We start from the raw sequence: 26,372 nt of genomic DNA, 5'->3' as shown, positions 1-26,372 counted from the left end.
CATCAGGCGGACGGGCGGCCGCAGAAGCCAGCAAGCGAGACTCGTCTTCAGGGGAACCATATCAGCGGCGGGAGCAGCCAATGACTGGGAGCACAGATGGCAGGGAGGCGGGAGGTTGCCTGGTTGGTGGTTTATTAGAGTTAGGGAGGTGGGGGCAGGGGGACGCAGTCTTGTTGGCTGGAAAGTGGGGTTGAGCTCTCGAGGGGGTGTGGCCATGTGTTCGACTGAGCATGGTCAGAGGTCCTAGCTTAGCTTACAAGCCTGCTCTGTTTCTCGCCAACTCGCAACCACATCCATGAATTAAAATTAAAAGCCTGTGTTCTTCAGAGTTTCTTGGATAGAAAACTTTTAGCTTCTCAAATATATAAATAAAATTTTTTTGTAATTTGCAGCTCTTAAATTAGTTGCATTTAGATTTCTTTTTGTAGCTTTAATTTTTTTTTTACCTACAATATGGTGAAGACCACAAATTTCAGTCATAATGTACATTTTCAATATATTTCCTGTCAGATTCTTCTCTTTATAGCTGTATGTATTGTTTTTGTAACTTTAAGGTTTGGGTTATTTATATTTTTGTAATAACTCAGCTCCTGACAACAAATGAGTCAGTGCATTTGTTTTTCTTTAGCTCCCTTGATATTGGATGGATGCATAGGGGTTTTCTTTCCTCCAAACTTTTATTTATATTTTTATTCTTTTGTAATAATTCAGCTCCTTGGCCACAATTGGCTCATGTTGCACAGATGCTCTGCAAAAAAGCAGCAAATTAAAATATACAAAATTACTAGACGAAGAATTCATCAGCTTTTATCTGAACCAGTTGCTCTTAAACATCTACATCTTAACTAGTTTAGCATAAAGTTGTCAGATAAATAGATTTTCTTCTATATTCTCAGGTTTTGGACGGTATGCTCGCGCAGTATGGTGCAGTAGAGAGCTGTGAACAAGGTAAATGGCTTTGATTTATTTATTTTTTTTCATATTTCTTTTCTTTCCCCACATTGCATTTTATTGTGGTCAATTTATTTAATCTATATTCTTGCCACGTTGAGCTGCTTCAGTTGCACGAATGTTCAGAATCTGCTAAAGGGTTAAGTGGATTCATGTGAATAATTTTGAACTGTATGAAAACTCAACAGTAAGCCAGATGGTGAATGTTTTCGGGCTTTTGTTTTTGACTCAAAATTCATTATAATCCAAAATCTGTGTGCAAGCTACGCAGTTAATTATATGAATCCTTTGATGTTCAGTTTTTATTTTCATGCCTTCTCGTAGCCTTTAAGCAGCTCTTAAGACATTCAAACACTAAATGAGCACAACGAACAAGCTTCTAAAGTGTTTTTGTCCAGTTATTACTGCAAATAGGTCTTCTGTTCTACATCAGTGCAGTGTTGTCAAACTGCTTAGTACTGGTTTTGACACACACTCCTTTGAGGGAAAGAGCTAGGGTGTTGGCCAGGACAATTATTTATTTTCTGCAGCTCTTCCTTTTTCAATTTGGGCAGATTATGGCTCTTATGTTTTAGTTTTTTTTGTTTTGTTTGTTTGTTTGTTATTTTTCCCAAAAAGATGTCTTGAAGGGCCTTAAAAAACACCAAATATTTGTACAGGGTCCATGTGACTGAATTTTAAGTTAGATGTGATAGTAGCAGCATTTTAAATACTAAGCATAAAATAATGGGCAGAGAATGTCCAGTTTATCATTGAATATTCAAGAAATTGCTAAGAATCTGAGACCTTGAAGTGTAATTTAAAACGGTCATGATGCATCCGACACCGAGTGTGGTAAAACGGATAAGTGTTTGGAAGAAAATGTACCATTCAAGTGGTGACAAATATTCACATGATTGTTCCTCAAACTATTAAACATAATTTACTGATGAGGCCACTTTTGTACTAAAGAGCATTTTTTAAAAGTATTTGAAACATTTGTGGCCTTTGCTTCATTTTCATTACTACAATAAAAAGAAGTATACACATTGCAGATGGCTGTAGGTATTGTGTTGGAAAATTTTGCAAAAAGGAACAATAATGTTAAACGCGCAACATTGCACTGCCAGGATAGTAAGGTCCAGTGATGACAACAATGTGGAAAACCCAAATGGAAACGAGGAATTTAAGCATTGAAGTAAAATCTGTGCGAATATTGTAGAACTTGTGAATTTAGTTTTCTCCCTTTCCACTGACTTTCATAGTGAAAGTCAGACCCTGCTGACCACTGCTGCTTCCCACCTCCTTAATGTGACACATCACTGCAGCTCCTCAGACTTGTGCACACTGTTGCTGTAAAATTATTCTGTGAGCTTTTCACATTTTAAAAGTAAAGTTCTTAGTTGTATCTGGACAAAAGTTGTTCTCCTGCTCAACAAACCAGGAGAAAACCATCAGAAAGATGGTTTAGGTGCAAAGGTAATCAGAAAAAGAGCTGCATATTGGTGATAAACTGGAACTTGATTAGTCTCTTATACTGAGTTGAACCTGTGGAGTATTAACTCTCCTGTGGGGACTAAATGTCAGAGCAGTTTGTCAAAGCTAACCATTTAATGCAGTGTTTATATATGAAGACTATTTAGCATGGTAAAAACCTTTTTATTCACATCCATATTAAATGTGTGCTTTTAAGTTCTCACAAAATATTAAACTAAAAGACAGAGTTTATGGCGCTATAAGCCTCAATTTAAATTGATTTCAAACAGGTTTTTAAAAATATGAAAACGAGTAATCAGTAGGACAAGAGAAACGTGTATACATACATAACATAAGACAAAACTGGCTCATCACTGTAGCGTTTGAAAAGGAGTAGGAAAACGTGAAAGCTTATTTAATCCTACGCTTTTTCTCAATGAAATGTATTACTTGCGACTATCAAATTTGTAATTGAACCCATGTTATGGTAGTCACGTGCCTGTTTAATATACTGTGCCAAAGAATTGGCAAATAAATTATATTACATGAACAAAATTATTACAAACTGGCTCGTAACAAGATGAGGAAATCTACCAGTTCCTTGCCAAAACTGTTAAATTAATTTTGAGCCAGATGTTTTTAATATAACTTGATCAACATACCTGATCAATAAATGCCAAGTGTCTTTATTTATTTTATTTTATTTTTTATAAATCCTGGGTTTATGAAAAACAATTCTGTTGGGCACTAAGAAAAGATGGTCATTTTGACAGCGAAGAAATTAAAATGTGAAGTACTGCCAAGAGTGACCATTGTAAATAAGTGGATTTTTGTATAAGGATCATCATTAAACAGGCAAACATAACATTGGTGGCTTCAGTCTGCTGTGAAATAAGTGAAGGTTTGACTTGACGTAGCATCTTCTGTCCTCTAGTCTTGGGACTATTCCTATTGACTCTGACTGCATGCCTCTTTCCCCCACAGTAAACACTGATACAGAGACTGCAGTAGTGAATGTTCGATACGCAGCTCGGGACCATGCAAGGCTGTAAGTAAACATTTGCCTTGACTTTGTTTTATTGTCCTTTTGCATCAGCATGTCTTTAGTTTTTTAATTCCTTCAATGTGCCATGTTTCTGCTGTCTCAAAGTCAGTCTAGCTAAATTTGACATCCAGTCAATGGCGAAAGGAGGGAATGTGTGTGTTGGAAAGGCGGGGATTAAATTAGCCATCTGGTGCCCCCTGGTGTACATCAATTATATTACATTTTTTTTGCATCTCACAAAACCATAAATCTTTGAGGCTGACACGGGATCGCTGACCCTCATCTGTCCTGTAACTTTCCACAGAGCAATGGAGAAGCTCAATGGATCAATGATGGAGAACTATGCCTTGAAAGTGTCATATATCCCAGATGAGACGGCTGCACCAGAGGGTCCTCCTTCAGGGGGTCGAAGAGGCTTCAACGCTCGTGGACCTCCCCGTGCTGGCTCTCCTGGTTTGGGTGCGCGTCCCAAAGTGCAGTCCGACATCCCGCTGCGCGTGCTGGTACCCACACAGTTCGTAGGAGCAATCATTGGCAAGGAGGGCGCCACCATACGGAATATCACCAAACAGACCCACTCAAAGTACGTACACGGAGGTCAGGATTTAAACTGAACCTAGAAGATTTTATTGTTGAGCATCTTAGAAATTTTGACTAATTTTGGTTGATTCTACACGACAGGATTGACATCCATCGGAAAGAAAATGCAGGCGCAGCAGAAAAACCCATTACGATTCACTCCACCCCTGACGGTTGTTCAAATGCCTGCAGAACCATCATGGATATCATGCAGAAGGAAGCAGTTGACACAAAGTTGTGAGTTCTCTTAGTAAAAAACCCTGAGAAACGAAATAGTGTTGTGTGGTTGAGTTTCACGTGTTTGATTCTCTACCTATTTTAAGAACCAGAGGGCAGGTGGGTGCATTTTTAAAAATTAATCCTTAAGAGTTACTGTCTAGCAACTTTTAGATGTTTTTTGTTATCAACTCACCCAAATCAAATAGTTGAATCACCTCCTCAGCAGGTCATCAAATTATACAGAAGCCTGCTAATTTAATTCAGATGTTTGGTCACACTAAACAATCAAATGACTGACGCATTTTAACTAGTTTATGTTGCTAGTTGATATCCTTTTTTGTAAGAACTTCCACACCACTCTCCCTTATGACTCTTAATATCTAAAGATATTTCCCATGGAAGATGCACTTCATATTGAAGGCCGTAAAAGTTGGACTAAATTACTAAAAACAATACTTTTTTTTAAAATAAACTGACTATAAAGCTATTTTAATAAAGTTACACAAGGCTTTTTCTGAACTGTGTTTAATAGCTGAGCCAAACCTTTCCCACTGTTCTTTTTAAATGTTCAGAGATATGATTTTAGCCAAGAAGTCCAGAAAAATTAAATTCGAAGCAAAATAAGTTGATGTTTTCTGAGATTTCAGGTGCAAATACCGACCGTCTGTAATTTCTCTTAACATGAAACCTCCTTTCTCCAAAGAAATATCAGACGTCTGAAACAAATTGATGTTTTAAGGCTGTAAAACTTAGTGTAGTTTTTGATGGCAAATAACTAATGCAACATTTCATTGTTGACGCAACTTATAGAAGCATTCAACCGTTACAGCTTCAGGACATTACAGGAAGTTGTGGGGACGCCGTCTTTGTCCGTCAGTAAGCTAAATGCAGCCTGCCGTACAGGCCTTTCCTTCCGTGGTGACAGTACTGCAGTGTTTGAGCATTCAACACATAAACACATAGTCAATGAATTCTCCCTTTCAGGTCAGTATTTATTTCAAGAAAAAGGGGTTTTGTTAACTTTTTATGAGTAGGAAACGGACTGACTGCTTGACTGGGGCCTCATTTGCAGAAATGCAGGTGCTGCTATATTGGTGAAAGGGCCAAAAAAAAAAAAAGTCCAACCTCTTGATTTACCAGTTTGTTTTCCAACTCCAGCCTGCAGTCATGAGATATGAATCTTTGAAGAACAAAGATGCATATCTTTGTTCTTCAAAGATATGAATCTACCTTAAATGAGCTTCTTCTGTTGAGTGTCTGGACTTTTAAATGGGTTGAGGAACTTGGAGAAAAGCTGCTGTTCGTTCATCGTTCAGGGAGACTAGACCTGCAGTGGATAATGGTTCCTTCCATTGCACAGAGAGTAAAAATGGTGATGGTGAGCAGTCGCACAGGTTTCATGGTTAAATTACAAAAATGGAAGACTCTACACTTGAATTTCTGGTCTGAGACTAGATGAAAACAAGCTGGTATGTCAGCAACAGATTGGATCTTCGGTGCATGTTTTATTGTTAAAGGATGTGCTTGATTGGCCAGTAATGTTGGACTATGAGGTGTTTATGGCCCATGTCAACTCTAGATTCATAATGACCAAGCTACTGTCTCTCCCAGTGAAAGCTATGGTTTGGATCACTTCAGAACAAAATAAACATAATCTGTCTTTGCCACTCTCTTGCTGTCCCACCAGCTGCAACATTATGAAACTCTTTCTGGCTAAATGTCAAAATAAAAGCGCTCCCTGTTCCATTCATTCAGAAGTTCAACACTTATTTGCTGATACGCTTTGCTGCAGACACTATTATTTATAACTTTAAATGTGAACATCTGTATAATGTGGATTTATTAAATGGTTTCCCAATATTAAATTCTCCACAAACCTCTTATTAATTGGAGCTCATCAGATGAGGCATTTTCAGATTTAGTTTCTACAATTTTCTTGGGGAATTTCTGACAGTGCAAAATCAGTAAAATACTTTATTTGTAGAGAACTTTTTAAAACGAATATTACAAAGTGCTTCACATTAAAACATGGCAGATTACCAAGTCAATTAATATACATAATGTAAAACAAAATGAAATAAAAATACAAATGAAATGTAGCTATTAAAAGCCTTCTTATACAATTAAGTTTTAATAATTAGTTAAAAGACAATGAAGAGGCCTGTGTAATATTTAGAGGAAGAGAATGATTCATCATTCCTGACCATGAAAGATCTTCCTCAACAGGTAAACGGACCTGAGAGTAAAAAATATATACTGAGCACAGACAGTGCACCCGCAGAAAGCAGAAGTGGATTAAGTTGACTGATCAGAAATGTATTGACCTATTATGTTGAATCATTTCTGTGTTGTGTATTTGGATGTTCTGTATTTGTAAACGTATCACGCCGTCATCGATTACAGCACTGAGGAGATCCCACTGAAGATCCTTGCACACAACAACTTTGTAGGAAGATTAATAGGAAAAGAAGGCCGCAACCTTAAGAAAATCGAGCAAGACACGGGGACCAAGATCACAATCTCACCGTAAGAAAGTTTGACCCTGTTCGCTGCCGCCGTCTCCAGTAAATTCACAAAGACGGCAGTCGGCATTGTATCAACTCGGTGCTTTTTGTTGCTATTGTTCATAGTATGTTCATATTTCACCGTTTGTTTTTTTGTTTTTTTTTTTAACTTTCCAGGCTCCAGGATCTCACCTTGTACAACCCAGAGCGGACAATCACAATAAAGGGCTCGATTGAAGCATGCTCCAGGGCTGAGGAGGAGGTGATGAAGAAGATCAGGGAATCCTACGATAGCGACATGGCTGCTATGAATGTAAGAATCAACAGGGTTGTGCCACTTTATCCTTATTGCTTTGTTTCATGAAATGGGCTTTTAAAATTAATGCCATGCACCTATATTATACGTACAAATTGTACCCTGATCTATGAAATTATTTACATATTCTAATTCTGTCATTGGCCCACAAACTGTAATGTAACTACAGATGTCAAAAAGCAAAGCATAAATGTGAAAATCTTCCCATTGACGTCCTTTTTATTTATGGCCACATTTAAAAAATTGTAGATTTGTATTAATCTTTAGTTAAATCCTGGTGGTGTTTAAATAAGCCCATCTGTTAAACACAAAATCTGTGCCCTAAATCTATTTCTAAATTTTCAATAAAACCCCCCTGTTGCCCTTATCTTGCTTTAATGTATGTTAAATACATTAGTTCACTTTTACATCCGACAGTAATCCTAAAGAACTGCAACTTTCTCAAATTACATGGTCTGACGCCAAATTAAAAGTTCCTACCTTTTTATGCAAGAATTGTTTTAAACACAAAAGTGCCACCTAGAGGTAAAACTAAGGTAATATACAAAATACCAAAATTTGTGGCATCAGGTAAAACAAAAGTTCAAGCAACTCCTGAACAAACTGAATTCAATGCATTTGTGCACAACACTGCTTTAATAATGCTTAAATATGTAACGTATTTTTCTTTGTATTAAAAATAGAGGAAATATTTGAATTCTATACTGTTCTGTTTTATCCTCTATTTTACTTCCTATAAAGTTTATGTTGTCTGTATGATGCGAGTGTGTTTGTGCCCAGTTTTGAAACTACCGACTTTAAAAAGGAAGAAAAGAGCCAAAAGTTCTGTTTAGGAAGTAAAATGCTTAATTCCTTATCTGCATATCTGTTGTACTCGACTGCTATGGCAGCACTTTCAGATCCTAAAACATCATGTGAAGATGACCTAATATTTCGTCTTAATGCTTGTAGTGCTTCAGGACAAACTGTAATGTTTGGATTAATGAACAAATTCAGTGGACTTCTTTTTGTTCAGTAATCCTTAAGGTATTTTTTTTTAACCTTAAGTATTTTTTTTATTGCCGGTAGGATGAATATGCATTGCTTGAATTGTAGAAAATCTTGAGTCAAGGTTCATTTTATGTGCCTGCTTTTTGAAAACTTTTGCAGAAGTTACTCAGATAATTTTATTTTTTGGGAGAACAGGGGTGTCAAATGAAAAAGGAGAATGCTTGACAAATGCATTTGAATGGTCATCAATTAATATACTACCGTTTTATTTACAGCTCCAATCCAACCTCATTCCTGGCTTGAATCTGAACGCTTTGGGTTTGTTCCCCAGTGGAGCACCAGGCATGGGTCCCTCCATGGCCAACGTCTCGCCTCCTGGAGCTCACGGTGGATGCTCGTATGGCGTAAGTGACAAGTCTGTCGGCTATTAACACTTCCAACACTACAAAGCCAAGAACTGTTGACTCGGTTTTCTAAATTGTTGGGTGAGGCCTGTGAAGTCTGCAACTGAAACGAAAGCAGAAATCAGTCTTGAGCAACAAAGTTTCACGTTTCCTTTTTCCCCCTCTAGTGCAGTCCTTATGGGGCTGAGGGGCCATTTTGGGCTTCTATGCTGTCGGCAAGCAGCCAGTCACTTGCTGTAAGTCACCCATCCCAAAGTGCTTTGCACGGCTTGTGGCTGCTCACTGCGAGATTAGGGGTTTGGGTTTGCTGTAAAGTTCTCCTTCATTTCCCCACATATTGGGATTTAGGAAAACTCTAAATACGCAGTGAGTGTGAAGAAGATGACGGACTCCAATATTAACGTGAACTTAGTGATTTCGCTGATGCACTGTATACAAAAAAGCTAAGCAGGTGAATGGTTTTTATAACCTCTACCAAATATCTGAAAATATTGTCTTATTGCATATACGGCAGAGTTCTACCAGGTATGAACAATCGACAGCATCTACATTGCCTTTTAGAAAGTATTCACTCTTAAATTTTGTCACATTTTGTGGTGGCGTTACAACCACAAACGTCAGTGCATGATGTTGAGGTTTTATCTGTAAGATCAACACAAAGCAATTCATAATTGTGAAGTTGGAGAAAAAGGTTGTTTTTTTGTTGTTTTTTTTTATTTAAAAAACAGAATTTTAACAGTCCTGATGCCGTTTAGAGGGACATGATGCAGTGCTTATGTCTTTCTTTGAACACTAGCTTTATTTGTGCCACTCTTCCACAAAGGCCAGATTTGTGGAGTGTGCAGATCATAGTTGTCTTTAAAGGATTCTTCCACCATGTGCACTCATTTTAACAAATGTTTTAAGATTTGTCAAAGTTTGAAAACCATGGGTTTTTTTTTGGTTTTTTTACTTTGTATTAGTAGGCCTGTCACGATAACAAATTTTGCTGGACGATTAATTGTCTAAAACATTATTGCGATAAAGGATAATATTGTTTCAAGACACTTTTGACACTGATTTAATGGAAATGACTAGTAATGCATGCAATTTCCTGCCATGGATAGATGCACTTTATTTTCAAAAGAACACATAATACTGGAACTGATCAACTAAATCAGTTCCAGTGTTAATGGATTCTCAGTCTCCATTAACAAAAAAACGTACTTGAATAAAAACTAAACATAAAGCCAAAGTGGAAATAAATACTCCATTCAACCAAAAGAGTGCAGATTATGAAAAGTGCATACTATATTGCCCTTCATTAATCACTAGATTTATATAGAGAAGATGGGCACATCCGACAACCTAATGCAGTAGTTGACACTACACGATTTGTGCCCCTATTTTCCCCTTATGACAATCTTCGATCGTTGACCAATCTAAGATTGTCGCTGGTGATTTTGTAACCGATCATCCTGCAGTGTGTGGTGTGTCACGGTAGATTGTCGTGGCCGCTCCGATTTAAATCAGGGGTTTTCCCCGACTGGTAGCTTAACGCTGCCTGTTGAATGTGTCAGATAGCCAATCAGAGCGGCGGATTCTCCTCCGCTTTCTGAGGGGAAATTACGGAGGGGAATCCCAAATGGCTGACACGGCGACCCGAAGTCCAGCAGACATTGGAGATGATATGTGGAAACATTAATATTTATTAAACATTTTGTGCAAAGAATATAGAAATGACAAGGAAGGAGTTGGCGCCAAATTGCTACCTCAGTTGATAAACCCGGTAAGTTTTCAGCTGTTCTTCGTTAACGTGACATGAATAGGTTACAATGATTTTCATTCAGTCAGGACTTTACGCTGACTCTAACCACATGCATCACAGGTAGATTCTAGTAAAGCATTGATTAAGGCCTGATTTTAAAATTTTGTGCTCATGTGGCTGGACACCACACGGCACGACGAACCCGATTGAACCATTTATATCTAGGATTTCTGTCGGCTAATGTGTCTCTCAGGTTTTGAAAATGGGCCGACAACTCGTGTAGTGTGCGCTGGACATTACACTAAGGAAATGAGGAAGGGATTTGTCAGCGGAGAGCACCGGAATTGAATCATTTTTCATTCAGTGTCATCAACAGAACGAGAAAAGGCAGGAAGAGACGATAAAGCCGATAATTAAAATCAGGTCGATAGGTTTAATTTATCGTGCGATTAATTGATTTATCGTGACAGGCCTATGTATTAGCCCACCAAACAAAATCCACATAAATGCTTTGAAGCTTGTGGTTGTAACAAAGATGTGAACATTCAAGAATAATTATATATTAGAATTAAATGAGTGAATGGCAAGCAACACCTAAAAAAAAACAACAAATGATTGTATATGCTGAACTTGTCTAGAGCGTTTAATTTGGTTTTTATTGAGTGTTGATTTCTAAACTATAGAGCCTCTTTACGTTACCAAATCAAAGCTTTTCATGGAGTGCGATTAAACAAGACTTTTCGGTGTTCCCTTTTCTTTACATATTCAAGTTTTTACTAACATGTTTCTACATCATGCTGTTCATCTTGGACTAATAACATCCCTACATGTTTTTACACTGATCTGATCCAACAGTTTAGAGATTAATAATAGAAATTGTACCTTTTGTCTCTCTTCTAGATAGAAGCTACTCCTTTTCAGCTACTAATTTCAAGTGTCTACATTCAACTCTTACAGAATAGTGCAGCTTCTGCTTGATCCCTTATCTGCCTTGGCACATCGGTGGCTGGAGCTGTAGCGTCGGTCCCGTTTGAGTCTTCTGGTCACATTTGTAACCTTTTGTTTTCGCTCAGCAGGGTCAGCCGGAGTCTGAGACGGTTCACCTGTTCATTCCTGCCCTTGCTGTGGGAGCCATCATTGGGAAACAGGGGCAACACATCAAACAGCTGTCACACTTTGCAGGAGCCTCAATCAAGGTAAGGGAAAACGTTGTGGTGATAGGAGGTAGACGTCTGGGTGTAGGCTGCTGTTAATGCTGCGTTTTACCCGCTTTCAGATCGCTCCAGCAGAAGGAATGGATGCCAAGCAGAGGATGGTCATCATTGTCGGGCCACCAGAAGCTCAGTTTAAGGTGCTGAACCTTGAGACTTGCTGATTTAAAAGTTTGGAAGTTGTATCTCTCACATGAGTTAGAAGGTTGTCCTATTTAACGTTGCTCGGCTGGAAAGGGCAAATGTTAAAATTGGTTAAAAGTTTTATTTAATCTCTACTTGAACCTTTCTGCCTTCAGGCTCAGTGTCGCATCTTTGGCAAGCTTAAAGAAGAGAACTTTTTTGGGCCGAAAGAAGAGGTGAAGCTGGAAGCGCACATCAAAGTTCCCTCTTTTGCTGCTGGACGCGTCATTGGGAAAGGTGGAAAAACGGTAAATATAGTTTCATAAATGGATGCTCCCAAATGTTGGGCTTGAGGAGCGGAGGGAAAGGAAAAAAGAAAAATCTGAATTGTGCACCAGTAATAAGTTCGTCTTGATGTGACTGCAGGTGAATGAGCTGCAGAACTTGACCTGTGCAGAAGTGGTGGTTCCCAGGGACCAGACGCCTGACGAGAATGACCAGGTCATAGTGAAGATCAGCGGACACTTCTTTGCGTGCCAGGTGGGTCCAGGAAATCATAGATGTACAACGCGACAGTTTTCAAGATGTGTAATTCTTTCACTGTAAAAAAACAAAAAACCTGTGACCAATTACACAAATATGTCTAAAAATACAAAATCAAAACTCTGACATTAAGTTTATTCATTCAACTTAATCTTCATTTAAATTATATTTCTCCTCTGGAGTAGTTGAAGTCACAACTAAACTTGGTATTTAGTGAATCTGATTACATGCATGCAGTTGTTGGACAAAAACTGTTGAAAGTGAAAGGTATAACTTCTACAGCAGTGTGTCTTTCAAAAGGAAAAGCAATACATTTACATTCATTTGCTTTTCTAAAGATTTTTTTTTTTTTTTTACTTTTTTACATTGTTGTAACTGAAAGATCTCTTGTTGGGAGCATGTTTCTGCCAGTCAGATTTCCTCCCGGTCAGTTATCTGAAAAATAAGTAAAATGCAGTAATTTCACCTTTTGGTTTTTTTGTTGCTTTGTTTTGTTTTCCCCCTGACGGTCCACCATCTTCTTGAAGACAAAAGCAAGTACAGAACAACTAAACGTGTGACAAAACAAGCCAACCGTACATATTTGCAGCAAATTTAACAAAACATTCAATGGGGGAAATTTTGGTCTCAGCCATATTTACAAATGAATCTTAAAATTCCAATGACGTGTTTTGAGGACACTAATGTTCTTCTATCTGGTTTAGTTGGCCCAGAGGAAGATTCAGGAGATCCTGGCTCAGGTGAGGAGGCAGCAGCATCAACAGCAGCAGCCCAAGTCTCCATCGGGCGGCCAGCCTCCGACGCCACGCAGGAAGTGAAGCTCCAGCAAGCTCTGGAAGAACGGTGACTGGATCCGGCGTGAAACTCGAAAGATGGACAGATGCAGAAAAGCTCATAGGGGGAAAAGAAAAATGACAGTGGATCCTAATGCACATCTCAGGGGTCAAGGTCATCGGAACCAAACATCCAGCCCTCCCTGAACAACTTGATGACTTTAAAGTGCGGGTGACGACACCTTACACCTCTTAAGCTCCACCCACTTCACGTCTCTGCGTCTGCTGTGAGAATGTACTTTAGAGGGCTTTCGCCAACATCACCTGCCCTCCGTTCAACCCCTTCCTTTATCCCTCCTTGGGTGTAGTTTGTTTTTTATTTGGTTCTTTTTACACTAAAACTATGAGGAAGAAATACAGACCCCCCCTTCCCTACACCCCTTTTTTATCACCCCCTGTGGTGTGGTACCTTAAAGATGTTTAGGTTGTTTAGTTTTTCTTAATTGGTTAAAGCTTTCTCACGAGTTTTTCCGTGGAAAGAGAAAAGGCATTGCTCGGTCCTGGTCGGACCAACGGAGGTTTAGTTGGGGGGAGGGTTGGCTCTGGCCAGGTGGGCCACATTTAGGGGAAAAATCCTTGTTTTAGGACAGGACCCCTGTGAGGGTCGGTTATACATCAGGCGTCCTGCCCTCGGAATGAAAGTGGCATTTTTTTAAAGAAAAATTCGGATGCATTTTATAGATAGACCTATATAAATAGATCGATATATAAATATAAATACATATATATATATATATATTTAGTAGAGCGGGCAGCGCTGCGACTGACACCTTTGGGGAAAAGGGTGCCGAGCTGCTGCCCTGAAAAAAACAATTTATGCATTTTGTTTAACTACCTCAGGATCTAGTACCTCAGAAGAGAAAAAAAATGATTATATGGAGAAAAAAAAAGTTCCTTTCTTTTTATTTTGCTTTTGTGGTATTTTGTATACTTTATAAAGCTGATAGTCTTTGAACATTTTTATTTTTTTAAGAAAATTTAAAATTTCCAGGTCAGCTGCCAACTGACCTTGCCTTCAACTCTGGTGCTTTAGGGCGGCATTGTACATGTGGATGTGTGAACAAAGATGACCATGTACATAAAATTTATTTGTACATAGCAGCCTTGCAGCAAGAGTTGGCGCCCCACCCTCCCCCCTCAGCTGGCGGCTGACGGAGAAGTATATAGAGAAAAAAATTGCCTCAGTTTTTTTCCCCCCTGACGGTCCACCATCTTCTTGAAGACAAAAGCAAGTACAGAACAACTAAACGCGTGCAAAAAAAAGCCAACCGTACATATTTGCAGCAATGCCATTTATTTTGGGGTTTCGCTGGTAGTTTTAATGACAAATTCTTTTCGCCTTCTTATTGAGGGCTGCGATCAGGATGCTGCAGCTCAAACTGTGATGGGTCCTCCCTGTAGCTGTTGTCGGAGCATCTGTATCTTTTACTTTTTACTTCCCTCTCTTGGTCTGTTTCATTTCTGGGTCATCCGGCGCCGTATTGCTAATGCTATCCTGGTAAGGTTCAAACTCTGCCATAGTGACGTGGCCATCAAGTCATTAATTTTCTTTTCATGGTGAGTCGGGGGAGTGGCACAGATGGGTGCATTTTTACGTTTTGGGCTTGGAGAAAGTGAGCTGTCCTTTTTTGCAACTTGATTAGATAATTTTTTTTGGTTGCTCATCCAGGGGAAAACAAGTTAAATGACGCATAATTGTGAATGAACCCCCCACACCCCCACTCGGACAGGAAGCAAAAATCCTAAACGGTAATTTTATTTCCTTTTTGTTTCCGTGCCGAATGTAAATATATATTGATTGTGGTAAAGTGCTAGAGTGTATCCATGCTTCCACAGTAGAACGCAGTCTACCTCAGCTGAGGGGGGTGAGGGGTGGGGGAGGGAGTTGCTGTGGCACTGGACGCCTCACCCCGCCCCCACTGAGCGCCAGCGCGCACCAATACCTCAGTACCCCGAACACTTGTTTCTACCTGGGTGCGCCCTTCTGACGTCACGCTTAACCAAGGGGCACAAGTGATGCTTAAAATGATCCTCCTGATACCCACCCTCCCCTCATCCAGTTTGTTTTTGATCTACCTCTTTAGACACATATTTGAATTGGAGGCATTCTACCATTTGTTAGGCCCCGCCCCCATCACCCATCCCTTCCCCCACCCCACACACACAAACTTTTGTGCACCTCCCCAGAAAATAAATGAAAATTTAAACTAATGAACTCTGTAGAATTGAGAATAATGGAAAGTGATAGAAATGTTTTCTTTTGATCAGTGTTTATATTTATATATACTCCTTTTTTGCTTTGAGAACCTCAATGATTATTCCTTTCTGCCTTCTATTTTTGGTGGTGTGGCTTACATGTATTCAAACTTTTTTTCTTTCTGGAAAATAAATCAAATCTTTGATTTTTTCCTTTCAGTCTAATGCAAAATAGGACCTGTTTTTTTTTCCTCTCAGATTTATAAGACTTAAAGACATGAAAATGCAAGTCTGTTTTGTCTTTCACAAGATGCTACACTCACTGATTTGATGGCATTTTTCGGTTAGCGTTTCTTGGTTGTGTAATGTGGAAACATTTTTTTTGGGTATGGGACAAATTAGAGGGACTGAATCTGTTTATGGAAAAGTGATCGATCTTCAGCATGATGTTCTCTCCTCCCCCTCTCTGCAAACCATACTTGTGCCCCGTCACCTCCCCACAAACACACAGCTCCACTTGTCAAATGCCTCTGAATAAAAAAAATAAATAAAAAAATAAAGTTCTTTTTTTGTTTTAATATTGACGAGACAGAAGTGTGTTTTATGCACGTCGTTTCCATGTGGTCTGCAACATTCTACTTTTAAATGATTGGTTGTTATCCCTTGCTTTTGTGGCCATAAAACTTGCCAAGTTCCATTTTATTTGGTAGAATACAATTCAAGAAACCAGAATTTCTTTAAAGTCATTCTCGACTCATTTAAAAATCTGCCAAATGAAATTCAGATGCGCTTTACTTTTTCTAAATGTAGCACATAAGATGAGGGATATGTTTTTTTTCTTTAGTTTCATTGCTTCATGGCGTATCTTGTAATCGAGTTCACAAACGGTGAAGGTTTTATTTTTGGCATCGGAGGCAATCAGTGCAGAGATGTTGAGATTCTCCAACCTGCATCTATCACATATTACCACTCTGGTTGAGCTTTTACCTTCAATGTCTTTACTTTCCCAAAAATCCACAAATTTGTTTCAGGGTTTCTCTAGAATTTGAGATTGGAGGGAAAGGAAAAGCCTCCCTTCAGCCCTTACCACAACCTCATTTTATTAACTTGGTTGTGTTGCTCATGCCAGATGAGGCATGCAGATTCTGGCCGTTCTGGTTCCAAATGGTTCTCCATGTTGAATTAAGTTGATTTCTTGTGTGTTCAAACTTCAGTAATACAATTTGATGAAGTACCAATGACAGAGTAAGCTGTTTGGCATCAAGCGAGGAAAATTTGGCAAGTTTTCCAACACAACCCACACTTGTATTTCCTTATTGTGGTACCATTTAAAAGAATAAATAGGCTTTTCAGTGGAGTTGGCCATATTGCCAAAGAGTTTTTTCACAAGGAAATAAAGCAAATCCAGATTTCTCTTTGGATGTTCACATCGTATCATCTTGAAAGTCATTGACTTGGATTCCTTTTTCACATCTGGATGGAGTGGGGTAGCAGTGCATGGAGAAAATGTTTGAGTTTCCAGACATTACTGCAGAATGCTCCCACAATCAAATCGACTCATTTTTAGTTTTACATCACATAAAGCTTATCAAACATACCTGGAATGTTGCTTTGATTCTTTCATGCACATTTGAAAAACCCTTTAATCTCCAGTGGCAACCATTCAGCTGTGCAAAACACCTGTCAGGTGGAGAAAGTGCCGCCTTCAAATCGCAAATTCTCCTCTGAGCTGCAGTTTCTAAGCAGCTCTACCCCACTTGGCATACAAAATGGCACTGTGTGTGTCTGGGAAGTACATAATGCTGTTCCTTTAAAAAGAATAATCTAAAACTACAGGTGTACCCTGGCAGTCTCCAACAACAAAACACCTCAAAATGGATATTTAATTCCTGAATGTCCTGGATTATATCAAAACTGTTGAAAATATAACCGAGACAAGGAAAGTATATAGAAAATGCACTGGTTGGTGTATCCGTAGGCGCCCTCAAGTATTGGACGCTACTGTAAACGTTTTCAATGCCTTTAAGGTTTCTTTTTTTTTGTCTTTATTAAACAACAAATTGAGACTAAATATTTCAGTGGCCATTATCAAATGAATGCAAAAACGATCAGTATGGTGATTCAAATAGACATCGTTATCGTTGTTGTTGGTGTCTCTACTATTAAAACGGTAACTACATTTTTAATATCTGGACAATTTGAAAATGGCATTTTTTGCAATTTTTCCACAGGAATAATCAAGGAAAACCTTCAGTTGTCACAATAAAACGTGCAACATAGTGTTGGGAATCCATGCACTCGGCAAATACCGGGCTGACTTCATTAGTCAGATTACAGGGCAAAATTTTTAGCATTATACAAATATTGGATCATAAAGAATTGCATTAATGAAATGAGTTGTTTGAAATCTTTAAATAATTTAGGACTCACACTTTAAAGTTTAAATTGTTTAATAATGAATCAAAAACCAAAGGTTTTGCAAGAGTTTAAGGAAAAAGGTACAGAACATCCTCGATGTTGACGTTTCTTCATATTGCTTTTAATCAAAGGCACCAATGTGGCTTATCGAAACTCCTTCACAGCATCTTCATTCAAAGCTGACATTAAAATTAGTGCAGCAGCCACAAATCAAGCGACCTCTTTAGTACATCTTGTCGTCTGAATTGTAGAGCATTAGGATTCGGCTGAATTAGGACATAACATTATTAGTATCAATTCTCTTTGCTTCCTTTCAGAAGTGTCTTTTTAAAGTACAAGAGAGAAAAAAAAAAAGCTTATTTAATGCAACTCCTCCAAACCCTACAAAGCCTGTCTCTCAGTCAAAAGGTGGCGACTCTCCTCGCTGGAGGGAAAGAGCGCCTCCCTCAGGCGAACCATGTGACCTGCAGCACCAGAACTGGCACAGGCATCCTCAACCAGTGACCTTCGGATGGGTCTGTAGATCTTGTGACGCCTTAAAAAAAAAAAAAAAAAGATTTCAGAGGGTCATAATTCTTTGTTTTATCTGCACAATTAAACATTTTTGTCATCTGTTCTTGTTGGGTCATTAATTCACAGGATTCAATATGATGATGCAAGTGCGACACGCTCACCGGTAGACCATGTAGGCAACGATCGCAAAGACTGCCACCAGCACGGCACTTGAAGTCAGAACCACCTGGGCGGTGTTTGAAGTTTTAGGCGCTGGGATGCACAAGAGGCACAATTTTTTTATTTAATAATTAAAATTTCTGAGGAGGGCATTATATTTCCAGAGCAGTTTTCCAACCAACCGGGTGCGTCTTGAGACTTGCTGATGGTGATGGTGGTGCTGGCGAGTGCCATGCTGCTGGAGTTCTCCAGGGTGATGTTCACGCAGTAGGTGCCCGGTTCCAGGAACCTTCGCCGCAGGTGCACTTCACACTCTGATGAAGGCGGCACGTCGTCGCACATGACGTTGCGCACCTGAGAGCAGCTGGGGTCTGACACAATGGTGCAGGCTGAAGTGGGGATGCTGCGAAGGAGCAATGGAGATAGCTGGGTAAAATCCAGATTCTATGTTATTGAATAAACTGGAGGTTTCATCCCTTGGAAATGAAGGTTTGATGCGTCTTCACCACATTGTTCAAGTCAAGATGCTGGGGTTTCACTCACTCAAATCCAAACCTGTACTAGAATCGCAAATAGGTTTTCCTGTCCCACTTATTGCTCTTACAACTTGGATTCTCTTGCAACTCAGTCTTTTTAAAATACTATAATTCCTCAGCATTCTTGTATTTAAGGACTCTTCAGTTTCCATCTAAATGTGATCTCAAAATCAAATGCAGTGTTGAAACATTTCCTAATATTAAGATTTAAATAAATTGTATTTGTATTTTAAGTAAAAAAAAAAAAAAGAAAGAAAACATGTTCACCTTCCCAGACATTTCACCCTGAAGCTGATGTCTGTGTTGGTCACCCTGGCAGCCGACACGTCCACGATGCGACTGTTTAGCCGGTTCCTCAGTGGGGGCTTTGGTTCTGCGTACAACACAGGTAGCGAGACGACACGCTTGAGAGAAGCTGGAGCGAACGCAGTTATCAAAGGACAACGGAGATGCTGCTAGATTTACTGTTTAAAAGAAATGAAATCGTTAGATATTCTGCTCAGCCCACCGACTATAGTGATGTTGCCCGAGAAGGTTCCGTAGGCGTATCGGAAACACTCGTTGGCGTTGAGACCCCTGCTTCGGAGCCAAGGCAGGGTGGTGGGGTTGGATTCTGTGGCGACCGTGGACAGGAGGGGCTCTGTTGTGGGCAACCCCGTCGTCGTCGTCGTCACGACAGATAAAGTGGAGGAGTCAACGGGCTGACTGGTTTTGGGTGGTGCTGAAACGGAGACGAGACGAGGGACAGTTAAAGGCATTTGAGATGGTTCTTTTCATGAACAAACCAAATCTCCAGTCCACAAGCAAACTCACCCAGCGTTGTCTTGATCTTCGTTGTGACGGCGTGTGTAGCCGGAGGAGTTGTGGGGGCCGCTGACGGAAAAGTGGCAATAAGTGCAATTTTTAGAATCATAATTTTATGGAAAAGTAGCCGAATCGTTTAATTCAAAGCTATTCTTATGAATATTAAGGAAATGTGTGTGAACCCTCAGCGTTTTAGAAAAGCTATGAAAATAAACCATCTTGCTCGTCACTCTGTCATTTTGCAAATAAAAATAATTTCCGTGAGCTAAACAGAAGCAGTCAGATTTTGGCTTGGTAAGGTGATAAGTTTATAGAAATTATTGAAAATTACAGGCTAATGTTTAGGAAAATGAACGACATGCAAGCTGGAACTCATCAGAAATCTCATGCAGATGCCGTATATGTCCGTTGGTTGTTGCTACTTCTCAGTCTTTACTCTGCTAAGCCAATTGATAACAGGTGGTTGGTACATAAAAATGCACCAACCACCGAACAGATTGTTTCTGTTTTTGCCTGTTTTGTCACATTTATTTTATTCAGATAATCAAACACAATCCAACACCAAACACCTGGGCAGTGTTGGACGTTTTGGGTGCTGCATAAAGTTCGGTTCTGCCAATGGAATCAGTCAACTTCAGCACATTCAGCAAGAGCTTACATTGAACAAGAAAAGTCGTGTTTTTTGCATTGTCATCAGAATATCATTTTTGTTCTGTTGCTTCATCGAGGTTTAGTTCGTGTGGCCGCAAACTTGTGCGATGTTGGCAGGACTCCTGTTCAGATTCGGTTAGTTTGGTTACTGCCAAGAGCCATTCATTAAAAGGCTGTGCATAAACCCTTTTCTTAACATTAGCGACCAGAACTAAGCTTTTCTGGAAGCTTGGTTCCAGAAAAGCTGGAAGCTAAGCTTTTCCAGAGAAGCATGGAGCTTCTCCATGCCGAAAAACATCGTGCCGTTTGACCAGGACGCTTTTACAAGCCTGGCTGTCTCGGTCGAGTACCTGTGAGAGGTGGCGATGTGGGGCGCCTTGGAGTCGGAGTGGCAGAGGTGGGTGGACACTCGACAGGAAACGCGGCCTCCACCACCAGCTTCACATTCATCCTTCCCAGCGTGCTGTAGGTGTGCGTGGTCACCTCGCGGTGTGTCACGACCTGGTTGCCGTCTCTGAAGTCCCAGATGTAATCCACTGAAGCGGCTGTCTTTAGGTAACCACTGGGGTCATGAAGCTGGACCTTGAAGACAATCTCCTCTCCACGGATGAAAACACTGGCAGACTTGTTGACTACGGACTTCTGGGAAATGTCGACGGCCAGTGGGATCTTATCTGAGGGCATGAGGGAAGTAGCTATTATAATTTTAAAACCTCTCAGACTGTGTTCTGTTTGACACTTGAACATGTAAATATGCCTCCACCTGTGACTAAGAAGACGGTGTTATCACTGGTCAAGGGGCTGTACTTCCTGCGCTCACGCTTCCTGTACACCATAACCTCCATGACCTCTCCCCCCAGCGGGATATTAGTGGTATTGATGGTCACACTGGAAGAAGAGCCATCGCATGTTTCGTAGTACTGGCCTAGAAAGCAGAGACGAAACAGGGAGGAGGCTCGTACGTAGGGACGTTTGTTGTTCTGCTTGGTGCTGCTTGTCGTTTCAGTCTCACCCATTGTGTGCCACACGTAGACGTAACTCTTGCGTCTCCAGTCGTTGCTCTGGGAGAAGGGCTTCCCATCGGGGAACACGTTGCATTTTGTCGGGTCTGTGCACTTCCCGAAGCCATAGTCATCCAACCAAGAAGTCCAGTTGTAGACGTAGCCTGAGCGAAGCTGTCCGTTGGCTGTCCAAAGGCAAAGAAGGGGATGTCTTGTTAAAAATAATAATTAGATTTGGGGACTTCTACTAAAGAGTGACTTTCAGTGTACAATGAGGTAAATGAAATAAGATTTATGCAAAAGGTTAAAACTAAAGTGTTCAGTTTGTTCAGTGAATTCAGTCGGTATGCATTTAATGAAATTGACTTTTCATTTTATGAGGAGGCAAACCCTTATTTATGTGTTTATATACTCTTATCACGTTTGTTTTGTTGTTATTGGTTTAAAAAAAAACAGACATCCCAGCTTAACAGTTTTCCAGACTGATCATTTCTCTATGCCTAGAAGGTGTGATGTGCCATTTGTGCCCTAGCTTGACTTTCTGGCAGCACCTGAGGCCTCCAGCTCCGTACCGTCCTCGCAGTGCTCGTCCCAGACAAGGTCCCCGTTTGCGTCTTCCTTCTGGCATGGAGGATACTCCAGCTTAGCGGTAAAGGTAATGCATGAGCCATTGAGAGCCGGGCTGTCGCTGGTCAGATGAACCTTCGGTTTGCCTGCAGAGAGGCGCACGTTACTCTAGAGCCAGAAATGATCTGCAGACGATTTGAAGTTACAGGGGAAAAGAATTGTTCACCTCTGTGATGCATGAGCTCTCTTGGGTTTGAGCTTAGTGGAGGGTAGAGGTAATCGTCCCACGGATTGGTGTCAGGCTCCCATCCAGGGATTGCTGGAATTGGAAATGGGAACTTGCCGGCTAATGAATGCTTGTGGGGGAAAACATCACTGTATGCTAGAGAAGGAGAAAAACACAAGTAGTATGAACAACTCAAGCAAGATTCATCTGCATCACTATCTCAAACCTCCGTGTTGTGTCTGAATTTTGTGTAACTGATCAACAGAAAATATCTGAAACGAACATCTTTAAACAAAATAAAATAAAATGTGAAAATATGGTGTGCATTTGTATTCGGCCTTTATTGGCCAATACTTTGTAGAACCACCTTTCATTGTTATTGCAAAGGTACCATAACTTGTTGTTTTCTAATGTTCTCCAGCAAACAGCTGGATTTAAACTGAATTTGAACGACACAGAAGAGGACTCTTATAATTGTGTGTCTTTTCAAGCGGATTTTATTGTGGGGCACACAAGTAAAGGAGGCTGGGAACAAATGCCTGGTACACAAAACACCCAATTCTTTTAAAATTGTTCAATCAAATAAAATCCTAAAAAAAAAACTAATGTATTGAAGCTCGTGGTTGAAATTTCACATGTTCAGTAAGTTCAAGTGAAATATTGAATCTCTTTTTGAGAGAGTAAAGGGTAAAATCTTTTTGCTTTCTAAAAAGAAGCAAAGTAAAAGCCTAAAGTAATCTTAAAAAAAAATATATATATATATATAAAATGATTTATTCTGATTGTGAATTCCGACGAATTTCGGAATTCAAGAGTCAAATCTGGTTGTTTAAAATTCAAATGTGATGGTAAGAATATAAGTCAAAAGGTATAATAAAATAGATTATTTTCCTGTCGGTCCATGTGCAAGCCGTCTTGGTTCGGGTTTTTATCATTTTTCCTCTGAAAACAAATGAGGTGGTCCCGACGCAGAACTGTTAACCTTATTCAGTCCGACTTCAGCCTCGGTGAGACATTTTAAATGTCAGACGGACAGCAGACGAAAACAACAAATTCCATCGATCTAATTTGATTACAGGATCAAATTACTGGAGGATCTGCGATGGCGCAGATATGGGTGCGGACGAACCATCACTGTTCTGCAATCGAAACAAGATTGTATTTTTCTATTTTTTCCCCCCCTATATTTTCAATTCAACGTGTTTTTAGAATGTGATAAGCGGTTTGATATGCGTGACAGTTTGAATAATGTGACTGATTCACAAAAAAAAAAAAAGAACAAAAAAAAATAGATATTTTTGGTGCGTAAATAAATAATAGTTTAAGGGTGGATGAGACTTTGATCAGTGACTTGGAGCTTGAGCCGTAATTAGTTTCACGGGACTGGCTGCAGACAGCCCAACACAGGGCAGCTATTGTGGAAGAACTGCGGGACGCATCTGGCTTATAACAGTGGAATGACAACAAGCACATTTCTATTTGTCCAAAAACAATCCCCTCCCCGCCCCCCCCGCCCCCGGCTTCACTGAAACAAGATAAAAGTTCAAACTTACTTCTTCGCCCATCAACTTGACAAACACAGCAGGCGCAAAAAGCCAGGAGACACAAGTACTGCGGGATTCCCATGTCCGCCGCTTCAGGACAGTGGAAACAGAATTTCTAATCCTAAAAAAAATAAATTAAAACACACACACACACACACAACAACAAAACAAAAAATGTAATTGAAAAGCGAAGTTTCACAAACAGCGAAAAAAAAAAAGAAAGAAGAAAAAACCGCTTTCTGACAGGACAGACTCAGCTTGTGGTCCCTTTTCTCCACGTCCAGCACCTTCTTCACTTCTGTCCGCAGGGATGTCCTCGAATTTAACGGGCTCCGCTGAGCGCACAAACATGTGATTCTTCCTAATAAGGTGCATGTCATCACTCATTAAGACTCACTGCGGAAGGGAACTCATAAGACAGGAGACGCGCAGGAGACGCGCAGGCTCGTTTCCCTATTTTACTAACACTTTTGTCACAATAAACGATTCGGACAAAGCGACTTATTAAAAGACATTTTATTCGTGAAATGTGATTTGCAATTTTCTGTTCTAGTCTGTTTTCTAAGTGTTTGAATGTGAAATTGGCAAAATAACAAACGCATACCTTTTGTGTAAATGTTTCATTTTGTTTTTTATTATTTCTTTTTAGGAATTCGACACAAATAATGAAGAACGTACCGAAATAATGCGTGGAACAAATTCGATCAGTGTGAAATCTGATTAAGCAATAATAAAAATTAGATAGAATTTGGCGCATGCAGCTCCTTTTTTTTAAATTTTATTTTATTTTTTTAAATCCATGTAGGTGAACTTTCACAGTGACATTTCCCCTCCAAACAAAGACAATGTTTTTCGTTAGAGTGGTGATCTGATAACACGAAAAGATCCACACATGACAGCCCCCTCATATGACTGAATTATTAGAACTTTTTTTCTTCTTCTTCTTCAGTTTGTCGCGTGGAGCAGGTCGGTGATCTCTCACGCACCCCCCGCGCCCCCCTCCCCCCCCCCGCCCCCCGCCAGCTGCTGCGCCCGCAAAAAGAAGAAGGAAGAGGTATGATACCCGACGCCGTCCGTGCGTGTTCGTTCGTTTGTCCAACACCATCTGCAACATGTGATTATAATTTCAGCGCAGTCTTCCGCTGTCACATGGAGGTTAGGAAACGGTGACAAAAAGGGCTTCCGAAGCCCTGAACCCTGAATGTCCGCACAGAAGTCAGGAGGAGAGCATTCTGCTCAGTCATGCAATCAAAACCTTTGATCTGATATAGAAAACTAACAGATACATATGTCATTATAGATATATTCAGCGGAATGAGTGACAGGATGCTTCTATTGAAATTGTTATTGCTTTTTTCCCCCCTTTTTTTGTAATATACCTTTTTAATCCAAATAAAGATGCTGTCAATTAAATAACGCGCGAATCTATTACTGTTATGATACTGAAAATAATTATTCAGATATTTTTTACTGACTTCAAATAAATTGCTGGAAGAAAACCTAAACCTGTCGGACTGTTGTGAAATTGACATTGTTTACATGGTGTAAAAAAGGGTTAGCTCAAATTTACGACCGTCATAGTAAATTTAATGGTTAAAAAGCGAAACATTTTCTACTATTTCATCAAATGTGGTGCATTGTGCGATTATAATAACAACACAACAGGAGGTGTCATGTTCTTTTATTCCCTCTGAAGTCACTTCAGACTACAGTGATTGTGTAAAGAGTTCAGGATTGGCGTGAAAACACCAGACGAAACAACAACTTTGCCATTAAGTGGTTTTGAAATCCAACATTTCCTCCCTTTAATTACACGGACTTAAAACGTGAGCGGCAATGCTGTCGTTGACCAGTAGAGGGCGGAACCCCTGCGCAGCTTCTTCTCATGACTGCGTTTCTACATTAAAGTTAGAGCCAAATTTAAGTAGCAACATTACATTTTGTTAAATAAACAAGCAAGCAATGACAAAGACAAAGAAATAAAAATGATCAAAAACAACAAGATGACTTTTTCCATCTTTGGCTTGTACGGTTGTTTGTTTGACTTGTCAAATTTTTCGAGGTCATTTTGCTTTCTTGTCTATAGTTTTTACATTTAAGACCTTTTTACCGAATTGTTGGGTTCAGCCTCCTCATTAGTTAACTATAATGAGTTATTATCACAATGCTAAAGCGATCAAGCGTGGATAACATAGAACAACCTTGGCCCAGCTCTGATCACATCATTTCACAGAAAATGATAAAACTTCATAAACCATTCACAATTAAACAATGAACCGAACTGACATGATATCTGACGACTTAAAAGAAAATTATGAAGGAGAATTAAAATACATGTTTTAAGGATAATGAGATTCTAAAAACATATATGAATCTCTTTTTTCTGGAAATGTAAACAGAAGATTTTCATTCGTCATCTGGCATTCTAAATAGCTGGACAGATTTTAAAGAGTAAAGATTGGCCATTGGGTGGGTCCAAAACCAGAAAACATTGGATAGCTTGATAAGACGCCATCGTCTTTTTGTGTCACATCTGTCTGAGAAAATGGTTTCAATAAAAATAATCTCTTTTTATGTTTTGTCCACAATCCATGGCTGGGAAGTCTGAGAATATGAGGCCAGTGGAAACTTAGCTCCTTTCTGTGTTTTTTTGGCTGCACAGAGAAACATGGGGGGGAAGTTAAATGCAGCTACAGGTGAGGAAACTCAAGGGGGAGTCATTGCCTTTCAAATCCTGAGACTTTTAACACTCCCACGAGAACCAGGATCCTCCTTTCGTGTCCAACGTCATTGTAAACACCTTCGTCTTCCTCTCTAAAACCGTCTCTCTGACTTCT

The 26,372-nt window shown here is 39.8% G+C and overlaps 2 protein-coding genes across 8 annotated transcripts in view; one reads left to right on the top strand and one right to left on the bottom strand.

The window, feature by feature from the left end:
• igf2bp3 (insulin-like growth factor 2 mRNA binding protein 3) overlaps positions 1-15,694 on the top strand; it is a 39,695-nt gene extending 24,001 nt beyond the window's left edge. For 2 of the 3 annotated variants that reach the window (XM_008421682.3, XM_008421683.3), the window contains 13 exons: positions 897-948; positions 3,391-3,454; positions 3,756-4,034; positions 4,133-4,267; positions 6,653-6,775; positions 6,931-7,066; positions 8,335-8,463; positions 8,631-8,699; positions 11,287-11,406; positions 11,487-11,561; positions 11,721-11,852; positions 11,971-12,084; positions 12,792-15,694. In XM_008421682.3, coding sequence (XP_008419904.1) covers positions 897-948; positions 3,391-3,454; positions 3,756-4,034; positions 4,133-4,267; positions 6,653-6,775; positions 6,931-7,066; positions 8,335-8,463; positions 8,631-8,699; positions 11,287-11,406; positions 11,487-11,561; positions 11,721-11,852; positions 11,971-12,084; positions 12,792-12,905 — 1,542 coding nt within the window. In that variant the 3' untranslated portion in view covers positions 12,906-15,694. The remainder of the gene's footprint in view (positions 1-896; positions 949-3,390; positions 3,455-3,755; positions 4,035-4,132; positions 4,268-6,652; positions 6,776-6,930; positions 7,067-8,334; positions 8,464-8,630; positions 8,700-11,286; positions 11,407-11,486; positions 11,562-11,720; positions 11,853-11,970; positions 12,085-12,791) is intronic. The other variant, XM_008421686.3, reaches the window with a different exon arrangement.
• Positions 15,695-17,548: 1,854 nt separating this feature from the next.
• On the bottom strand, positions 17,549-23,920 carry gpnmb (glycoprotein (transmembrane) nmb). 5 transcript variants are annotated; one of them, XM_081612656.1, is made up of 13 exons: positions 23,780-23,920; positions 23,545-23,656; positions 21,992-22,147; positions 21,750-21,911; positions 21,210-21,383; positions 20,961-21,122; positions 20,548-20,871; positions 19,556-19,615; positions 19,251-19,463; positions 19,010-19,157; positions 18,389-18,609; positions 18,209-18,299; positions 17,549-18,069 (listed from the first exon to the last, which is right to left on the bottom strand). In XM_081612656.1, the coding sequence occupies exons 2-13, from the start codon at positions 23,615-23,617 to the stop codon at positions 17,916-17,918; spliced, it is 1,938 nt and encodes a 645-aa protein (XP_081468782.1). In that variant the 5' UTR covers positions 23,618-23,656; positions 23,780-23,920; the 3' UTR covers positions 17,549-17,915. The 5 variants fall into 5 exon arrangements, with proteins under 5 accessions (XP_081468782.1, XP_081468783.1, XP_008419901.2 ...); XM_081612657.1 differs by having other exon boundaries at positions 23,789-23,886; XM_008421679.3 differs by having other exon boundaries at positions 21,771-21,911; positions 23,545-23,850.
• Between the last annotated feature and the right edge of the window lie 2,452 nt (positions 23,921-26,372).

This window comes from Poecilia reticulata, chromosome 11 (genome assembly GCF_904066995.2).
Source record: "Poecilia reticulata chromosome 11, P_reticulata-male-v2, whole genome shotgun sequence".
Classification (NCBI taxonomy): Eukaryota; Metazoa; Chordata; class Actinopteri; order Cyprinodontiformes; family Poeciliidae; genus Poecilia; species Poecilia reticulata.
The sequence above is the reverse complement of the archived record's forward strand: the minus strand, read 5'-3'. Positions and strand labels throughout refer to the sequence as shown.

Bases quoted from the DNA above. Each gene is read 5' to 3' on its own strand.
- gpnmb (XM_081612656.1), bottom strand. From the start codon at position 23,617: ATGGGAATCCCGCAGTACTTGTGTCTCCTGGCTTTTTGCGCCTGCTGT. The intron at 21,912-21,991 runs GTGAACAATTCT...GCCTCTCTGCAG, and splicing joins AGAGCTCATGCATCACAGAG to GCAAACCGAAGGTTCATCTG. The intron at 21,123-21,209 runs GTGAGACTGAAA...TCTGCTTTCTAG, and splicing joins CTACGTGTGGCACACAATGG to GCCAGTACTACGAAACATGC.